Below are 9383 nucleotides of genomic sequence, written 5' to 3'. Positions count from 1 at the left end.
TTTTTTTTGTATCACCCTAGAAGGAAAACCCAATTCTGAATGCGTTGATGAAAGATACATTTTCACTGAGGATTTGAGGGTGAATTAAGAGAGAGGCTTATGGGCCCAAACCCTTGTTCAACTCAGTTTGAACTTCTCTTCCTACACTGGGCAAACAACTGTGTCGCTGGTTCCCCCCAAGCCCCCTTTCTCCTTATGCTCACCCAAACCTTTCTGTGAAGAACATCAGAATCTCTGGAGGTAAGCATCTCCAATCAGAGACCAGACAAATAAGGTCTTGTCCACACTCTTATCTGGGCAACTGCACAACAAGGAACACTCGTGTCTTCCTAGCTGCTCTGGTTCTGAGAAGTCTGAGGAGCCTCCACTTCATGGTGTGTTAGTGAGTATCACAGAGCGTTGGGCTAAGTTGATGGCCTACCCTATTCGACTACTCAATCAGCAGATCCTATGTCCTGTTTCGTCCCCACTCTGACCGCTTGCCTGTCTTCAGAGAGAACAGATACTCCCCTTACAAAGTCACTGAGACCACCTGAGCCCAGCCTTCATCAGCTGAAGCACCTTCCCCAGGGCTGAGCTCCGTGCAATACAAACACCCAAATGCTGCCCACGTTTTTTCTAGGCACTGAGGGGCTTAATGAAAGCATGTCTGCTGACAGATGGGGGTGGGGGAGCAGGGAGGCGCTGCTGGCTACCACATGCTACGGAGGCCCACGGGGCAGTGACTAGGCTGCGGCAGACTCTTCGGTGGCACTCTTTAACCAGGCGCTGGCTCACCTCAGGACACGCTTTGTTCGCGAAACAAGGGTGTGTTGTTTCCAGTCTTTTATTCTTGGTGGGTGAGCAATATATTTTTTTTTCTAAGTACTAAACTTGTGGTTTGCAAAGCAAACATTACCCTCGCTCGCCGCCAAGGCTTGTGCTGAGATGTGTTCTGTGCTGTCGACCTCCTGGGGCCAAATCCCACTTTAGTCTCGAGAATACGAGCCTAGAAAATTGGCATCCTGAGAGTCCGGTGTTTACACTGAAAACATTGTTCTGTTTCCAGGACTTCCCTGAACCCAAGCGTGGTGACAACAGTTTAAGAATTGAAAAGAAAATGACTCTCCCCTCTCGGACAAGGTTCACACTGCCCCTTCCCTTCTAGTGGGGCTGGAGGTGGCCACTGCCCACTGTCCCCAGCACTCAGAAACGGACAGCCATGAAGTTCCCTCCAAGGCACCAAAGCAGTCTTCTTTCCAAGTCCACGATCACTTCTTTGCTTCTTTGACATAAAGAACATGTCCAGAGAGGACTCACACAAGGCCATGTGGATGGAGCTGTAACATACCAATGTCGAGGTGCTCAGCACCTTCTGAAGCCCTGCCTGGAGCTAGCCCATCCCAGTGCCTGCCATCAAAACTGGAGAAAGTGAGTCCCAATAAGGGAGGGGATCTTCCAGAAGTTGCCTTTGAGGACAGAGAGGGTGTGCGGCTAACATCACCCATCGGCTTTGCTGCAAATGGAGCCATGCCAATACCGGATCCAGTCCCCATCAGCCTTCATGACTAGATACTTGCTGATTTATTTGTACATGGTCAGTATCTCCAGGGAATCGAGAGCTCAGCAGAACTTCCCTGTCTACCTCCTGCACCTGTAAAGCAGGGCTGTGTCCTTAGGAGTCCCTTGTCACTCTGCTGGTAAAGCATCAAGGAATATTAGAAAGCTCTAAAATTCACCCTTTCACTACTGGTGAAAGGGATGGTGGCTTACCCATCCCTGGGATCTCACACTCATTGTCACCCTAACCCTAACTTGGAACCCAGCTACTGACTCTGGTAGCTAGCTGGCTGGCTTCCGCCATGCTCGAAAGAAAGCAAGTGTGCCAAGGAACCAGCATCAGTTTGTACCAAATAAAAATATATAGAATGATTCTCACTCCTTTAAGACAGTTGAATGCCAAATTATCATTCTGGGTGTGTCTGTGAGGATGTCTAGAAGACACCGACATCTGAGCAGCAGACAGAGCACAGGCAGACAGCCCTCCCCAGAGTGGTGGCCCCAGCCAGTCTACTGAAGTCCTGAACAGCCGAAGCTAACCCTCCTTGGAAGAAGCGAGCATTTCTTCCTTCAGACCCCAACTATATGCAGACCAGAAGTGGTGTCCTGGCTCTCCTGGGTCTCCATGGCAGCTGTGGGCCTCTATGATCTTGTTAGAGATCCTTTGGCAGCCATGTGTGTGCAAAATGGACTTCTCCCAAGGTCTCTGGGTAAGTGTTGAATATGACCTCCACCAGTGTCTCTAGTGGCATACTGAGAGATACTCACGTGGGACCCATTGGCAGGCCACAGTGAACCAGAGACCCAGCCATGGGTGCCACTTAGACCCAACTGTGCAGTCTCGCCAGGTATCTCCAAAGTACACCTAAGCACCCAGCCAGCTCCTTGTTCTATTTCATAGTGAAAGATCCTGGACTGGCTAGGAAAGTGGCCATGTCCCTGCCTTGGAAGGCCTCCCTCTTCTGCCCTCTTTCTTTTAAACAGAACGTTTGCATCAGAAATAAAATCACTGAAGACTAAATAAAGCGCCAAGAGCAATCCACATAGAACTCCTGTCACGCACACTCAGCCTTTCTCAGCTGTGTTCTTCAGCGGTCAATGTTGACCGCTGCAGAAGGGCAAGCTTCTCCCAAGGGTCACCCTTGGGAGAAGCTTGCCCTTCTGCGATGTTCCTGGTACTCTGAACTCTTGCTCATGGAGATCTGAGCCTATCTCGCCAAATGGTGATCCCGCCTGTTGGACTTGGAAGAGGTTGAGAAGGACAGAGCCAGTCTTAGTCTTGCTCTTACTGGCTATGATGTCGCCATGTTCTTAATGGATTAGAGAATAGAGCCTCCTTCCTATCCCTCACTGATCTTCAAAAAAGCCTAGGCACTGCAGGTCAGGAGCTGCAGCCTGGTGGCTAGATCGCCACTGAGGATCCTCTAGGAGCAGGCTACGCGAGCGGCTGCTGAGCAAACTGCACACTGTGTCTAAGGAGCTCCACGGAGCCTTGAGTTCTTGCACTGGTTTCCCTGGGGATGTGGGGATGGGGCAGAGGTGAGCAGGCAATGGCATCAGAGTAAAGGGAAAGAAGCAGACAGGAGCTCCAGGGAATGCTGGGACAAGGCAAGGACACTGGAGAGTTCTGATCGAATCGCCTGTTTCGATGCTGTGATGGGCACTCAGCAGGACCTGGGAAAAGGATGCCTATGGTGACCCTCAACAGTGGTGCATAGACTGGATGAAAGGAATGGTGTACAGGGAAGGAAGCAGAGAGCATTGAGGAATACAGGAAGGAGTGCATCCCCAGGAAGAGCCCTGGTTGGGTTGGGTCTGTGACCCTCAATAGTTGGCCTACCCACCCCTTCCCACCCAGCTATGGAGGTCGCTGCTCCTGGGAAGGCTGATCCCCGAGCTTCAAGGGTGGGTTTGGTCTCTGCTCATGCCTTCATAGGCATTCAGGGGATTGAACAGCAGCAGAGCATGAAGCTCTGGCTCTGATCATCTAGAACTAGGCTCCAGTACTCTTGAGTTGGTGTCGCAAAGTGGGCGAGTCAGCCCTCACTGCGTAGCCTGTAGGTCTCTGGATGGCTAGAGGCCTCGGAGGCGCAGTGGGTCCTCTCCACCTCTTACAGATACACCAGTGACCAGCGGTCAGAAGTCCTGAGCTGCACTGCTCCCGCTTTCCAGCTGACTCTGTCTAGACCCTAGACCCCCATCCTATGCTCCTTCCTCAACACTGAGAGCAAGCCTGAGCGCAGTAGCCTCTGTCACTGACACTCTGCAGCCTCGAGACCTCAGTTACTCTGTCCTGCCCACCTACCTCCTCCATCACCGCCTTGACCTCAAGACAGAAAACATTTGCATTCTTTTTAATGACATAGTAAAGCAGAGGGAACTGAATTAGACTTTGTTTTAGACTGTGTGTGCTGGGTGGGGTCGGGGGTATGTGTGGATATGTGTGAGTCGGGGTGTTGTGTGTGCATGTGTCATGGTGCAGAGAAATCTCAGGTATTGGTGCTTGTCTTCCTCTCTGCTTAAAGCCAGCGCCTCCTGTCTGTCGCTGTTCATCCCGGGCAAGCTGGCTTGTCTCAAGCCTTCCGGGGTTCTTCCATGTCTGTAGAAGCACAAACATTACGGACAGTCACTGTGTCTGACTTTCCACGCGTTTGTGTTATCCAAATTCTGCCTCTCACATTCGTGTGACCAGAGCTTTGCCCACTGAGCCATCTCCCAGGTCCCATTTCTGTAGAAAATAATCAAATACAAGTTTATCCACAGATTGATCTCTTACAAGCAATCCTCACTGGCCACTCAGTTCCATGCTTGTCACATGAACACGAGGCCCCGAGTTCATCCCTCAGAACTGACTAAAGAAAGCAGCCAGGTGTGGTGGTGTGTGCCTGCCATCTCAGCTCTGTGGAGGCAGAGACGCGCAGAGCTCTGGCTTGCCCAGCAGAATCAGCAAGCTGTGGGACGTGTAGAGAACCCTGTCTCATAAAACAAAGTGATGGGCACCCAAGAACATGAGCCAAGGTTGCCATCTGTCTACTACACGTGCACACGCATGCACACTAAATAGCCCTCACTTCATTTAAGAAACATCAATTATTGTAACTTCTCTACAGAATGGCAGAGATGGAAGCTAGCTGAGCTTCCTCCCACTGGCTGATTCACAAATTCCCATACAGTTTTGCCCTGACCTGGATCAGAATTGACACACACAGAGTTGGGGTTTGTTGGAACAGTGGCCCTATGGTGTCACCTGCTCCTGCAGTGGCAGGGACAGGAGGAATTATGAATTCATTGCTACAGCTGAACAGCTCTCATGAGATCCAGCCTATATCTAAAGGGCCACTTTCCCCAGTGTTAAAGGGCTATGAAATTCATATTCATCTTCTAACTGATGGCCCTGCAAGGTGTGGCTCGACATACACAGATCCTGACGACCTGGCTCTCCCATGTGGGAAGCACATCAGCTCGAGGGGCAGGTGGCCCGACCGGTAGCCATCTCTGCTCTGTGGAGAATGAAGCGGCTGTCTCCCTGGGTTCTAGGTCTGGAGTAGATATCTGGGAGTTGCTCTCCCTATCCTAACAAGGGTTTGGTTCTTCAGGGTGGAAGGCACAGGGTCGGAGTTGTCCGGAGGCTCTGTGGAGATCAGTCAGAGCACTCCAGGCACCGGCTGCCCTTGAGACTGTCTCAAGCCTACCAGAGGGAGCCACTGTGCCTGAATCCCAGCCACACCCTGGGAATGGAAGGAAGATGCAGGAAACTGTAAATATTGCCAAAGGCCATTGAGCCTTTTGTCTGAGGAGCTGAAAATTGGGCCAACTGGTGCCAAACCTCACGCCTATGCTTGGCGGGGCTGAGTTTCAACGGATCACACCTAGGGAGACACCTTCAGCTAGAGGCCAGCGCCATCCCTGGGCGTGGCCCATGTGATTCACATGAGACCACTTCTGACTCACCTACATGTTACCCCACCCAGTCATGAGAAAGCCAAGCCTCCCAGGGCCAGCTTGGCCTGACCCGGGCTTCCAGGAGGCCCCAAATCTAAATGGATCCAACCAACCCTAACAAAACAGCCAGCCCAGAACTATTAAGCATTGGATGGGTAAGTAGAGGAAGAGAGTGGGAGTGTGGATGCGTATCAGGAACAGCTTTGGAAAAAAAAAAATAATAGCCCATTTGCAGATGAGCACCTACTGTGACAAGGGAGCCCAGCCTACCAGTGTCTTGTCCTAATGGTAATGCTTCGTTCCCACTACTTTTTACTATAAGAGTTGATGTGCCCGAGCTCCGTCCTGAACGAGGAGTTCATACTTGAAGCCATCTTACATTGCTCTCTGTTCCTTCAGTATTGCACTCTACTCAAAAACTAGAAGCATCTGACCACATCAGTGAGCATGTTGAGAAAAAGCATGGAGCCGAGCTCCCGTGGCCACAGCTGCTAGGCTTTCCCGACTGCTCCTGAGTCGTGAGAACTCCTCTGGTGGGCAGCGGTGATGCTCCCCACAGAGCCTAGATGCCCCTGAGCACCTTGGCAGCCACCACTGGTCCTTTGGATGGTAACACGTTAGATGATGGGTAAGAAACCATTCTGCCTGATGCTCTCAGACTGAGGAGTCTGGTAATGGACTTCACATTGACAGAAGCAAGGGCTCAGGGACACATAGCCAGCCTAAGATCACATCTCCTCGCCTGGAGATAGTTGGAACTGCTCTAGGCATTTCCAGAGGCCGTCATTTCCTGACTCAAACTGATGAGTCTCCAGATTCCATCAATGTCCTTGTTCTAACTTAGAGTACTAGTCACCTGCTCATTAACGATGAAGTTGGGCCTTGCAGGGAAGAGCATCTCCACTGAAGCTTGGGGTTGAAAACAAATCAAGGCTGCTTCTTCCCCAGCGGTGGCTGACCAGACTCACGTGTCTGCTGTTTGGCTTAAGGAACTTGGGAAGGTGCTGACCTAGGTCTCCAAGGGATGTGTGGCCACAGAGATCTTCATCTGGGCACTTGGCAAAAACAAGATGATTGGACTAACCTCAGCAGCTCCCCATACGAGGGCTAAATGTCTGAGAGAGCTCTACTCAGGCCACCTGCCAGAAACACCTCTCCCAGTGACAGCTAACTCAATCCTCTGTGGAATTCCTTCAGACTACCTGGGGGTATTAAAATGATGTTTAAGCCACACCTTATCTTGTTTGTCTACCTACCTACCTTCCTAAGCGGTGGGTAGAAAGCACTTTTGAGAAACTGACTTGGGTCCATGTAAGCAGGCCCTGATTTTAACCCCTGCTGGGGTTCTGTGGGATACGTTTACACTCGGGACAGCTTCACAATGGAACCTCATTCAGCCACCATGGTTTCTGGCGTGACCATTGTAGGACTGTTGATCTCCTCTTCCTCCTTGTCCTCCTCGTTCTCCTCCTCCTCCTCTTCCTCCTCCTCCTTCTCTTCCTTCTCCTCCTCTTCTTCTTCCTCCTCCTCTTCCTTCTCCTCCTTCTCTCCCTCCTCCTCCTTCTCCTCTTCCTCTTCCTCCTCTTCCTCCTCCTCCTCCTTCTCCTCTTCATTCTCTCCTCCATCCCTCTGTTGGTTTTGCTGCCAAAAGAGAAAGAAATAAAGCCAACTTACTGTCCTGCTTATTTCACAGCTTGTGGCTAATGGGAAGGGCTCAAATGGGGCCAAAGGCTAGAGGTATGGTGGGCGGGTCCCTCAGAGATTATAGGACCTCAGTAGTTGCCTGTCAAGAAAGTGCCTCCCCCAGTGAAACCTTCTGTTTAAGGCTTTGTTTAGGCCTCTCACAAAGAAAAGGTCTGTGCAGGCAGGATCTGTGCAGGCAGGGTGAGGAAGTCCGGATGAGAAGGTCCTGCTTTCTCCCTCCATGCTACGACTGTTCAGCTCCTGGTAGGAGACATGGTCCCTGAAAAGGTTTTACACCATGAGTTTCTCCTGGATCAGCCAGCAGAAGGGCTGTCCCTTTCTATCCAGGACCACAATGCCTTGCCAAAAGAGAGGGCTAGAGGGAAGTGACTGAGGAGCCTTCGACTCTGCCGAGAAGTAACTAGAACGCAGTTGGTGACAGCAGGTGACAGTAACTAAGAATCACAGCTGTGATTAGCAGTTGGCTAATCACAATGGTGCATCTGCTAGTCCAGGAGTCAGGATAGTTAAAAATGACCTACTGGAAGCTGAAAGGAAGGGAGGTGGTTGGGAATCCCCAGGTGTGCCCCCTATAGGCCTGTTTTAGCATGAGCCAGTGGTGTGGCCCCAGGCATGCCGGGTAGGGATTTTAGATGCTAAAGTTTCCTGTTAAACTGTATGTGCTTCCTGGGCTAAACTTGCCCTTAGTTGAGGAGCCTGAGTGGCCACTGTCTTGCTGGGCAGAGGAATCACCTTCGCTTTGCTCTTGGCCATGGAAAAGTTCAGGGCTGATCACATCCAGTGTCTTCTAAACCCAGCAAGATCCCAGGCCTTCACCCCAAAGGTAAGCAGGAGGCTTCACACAAGTGTAGAGGCTGGCTCATATGGAGAAATAAATATACTTCCATGCCTTAGCTCTTCCTAAAAGTATCTGATCACCAGAAGTAACACTAAGAAATAAACCACGGCCTTGATTCAAATGGCATTCAAAAGGCATGCTGTTCCATTTTAGCATATTTTCTCATCAACTCACGGTTGCATGAAAAACATTTTTTTTTCTTTCACATTTTGTTAGGAAAGGCCTTTCTTCTATAACGTTTATATCTCTTGCCTCTGGCGAGTGGATAAAAGCTTGCTTCTGGGTTACTCTGAGTCTTCACTGAGCGTGTGGTCAAGGCTGAGGGAGGCAGAGGTGCTGGGTGTCTAGGTGTGGCTCTGGAAGCAGATATGGGGAGCGAGAAATCACCTTCCCTCCCTCCTACGCATGGGAGTTGTCATCACTGCCTTACCCCAATCTGAGCACCAGGCATGGCCAGCAGCCTCACCTCGGGTCTATGGGCAAGGAATCCAGCATGGCTTGGTGGGCAGCTCAAATGCTGGGTGTCCTTAAGTCAGCACCCAGCTTGCCCTCAGCCTCCCTCACCTGGCACTAGCAACCACCATGCTGCTGGCTTCAGACCTCAGCATCTTGCTGCTGGGGCTTCTGCAGCCGTGACCAAAGGAACAATGATTCTGAGGTGCCATACCAGCAGTTCCCCCAAACCCCACTTTCTAGAGGGAAATATGGCACTGTCAACTTGCAGAAGAGATCCCAGGAGCCATCTTCCGGGACACCTACCCTCTGTCACTTCTTTGTTCATAGGTAAGTCTGAGAGCTACTCCCTCACTGAAGAAGAGCTTTGCCCTTGGCTCCACTGGGCCATGTTTTCTTGGAGCACTTCTGGCCTCTGGGCTCTGGGCTCCTCTACCCTTTCTGACGGGAGGATGGGGTGGGAGTTCCTGGTGCTGACACATACCACTCAGACCTCAGTGGTAAAAGGAAAGGTGGGGCTGGATGCTGTCGTAGACAAGGATGAGACGTGTCCCCAGATGCTATGAGACCCTCACCCAACACCAGAGCCACAGCCACAGACTGGCCTGGTCCTGTTCAGCACCAAGCTTTGTAGCCTCAGAGGCTAGGTCTGAGTGTCTGACCCTCTACGTAGACCCTTCCAGTATTTCCCCTGCCAACAAAATCATCCTCAGAGGATGCTCCCCTTAATCAGGGGTTTCTCCATTTAGAGGAAACTCCGCCCATTTCTTTAGGAGACACACACACACATACTCTTGTTATTAATTTGCTATGGTAGCTTTTGAACTTTTTCTCATGTGTTGGGCAGCGAGGTGCTGTGGACTGCCCCCCCTGCACCGTCTTCAGGACAGCTTCCGCTCTCCCTGAC

The 9383-nt window shown here is 51.1% G+C and overlaps 1 protein-coding gene across 1 annotated transcript in view; it reads left to right on the top strand.

Annotated features, from left to right (window-relative positions):
• The window catches only part of Nfatc1 (nuclear factor of activated T cells 1), a 131845-nt gene extending 130771 nt beyond the window's left edge, over positions 1-1074 (top strand). Inside the window, exon 10 of the mRNA XM_031366137.1 lies at positions 1049-1074. Within this exon, the coding sequence (XP_031221997.1) occupies positions 1049-1059 (11 nt within the window). The 3' untranslated portion in view covers positions 1060-1074. The remainder of the gene's footprint in view (positions 1-1048) is intronic.
• Positions 1075-9383: the final 8309 nt, after the last annotated feature.

This window comes from Mastomys coucha, unplaced genomic scaffold (assembly GCF_008632895.1).
Source record: "Mastomys coucha isolate ucsf_1 unplaced genomic scaffold, UCSF_Mcou_1 pScaffold13, whole genome shotgun sequence".
Classification (NCBI taxonomy): domain Eukaryota; kingdom Metazoa; phylum Chordata; class Mammalia; order Rodentia; family Muridae; genus Mastomys; species Mastomys coucha.
This window is presented reverse-complemented; position numbering and strand designations above follow the sequence as displayed.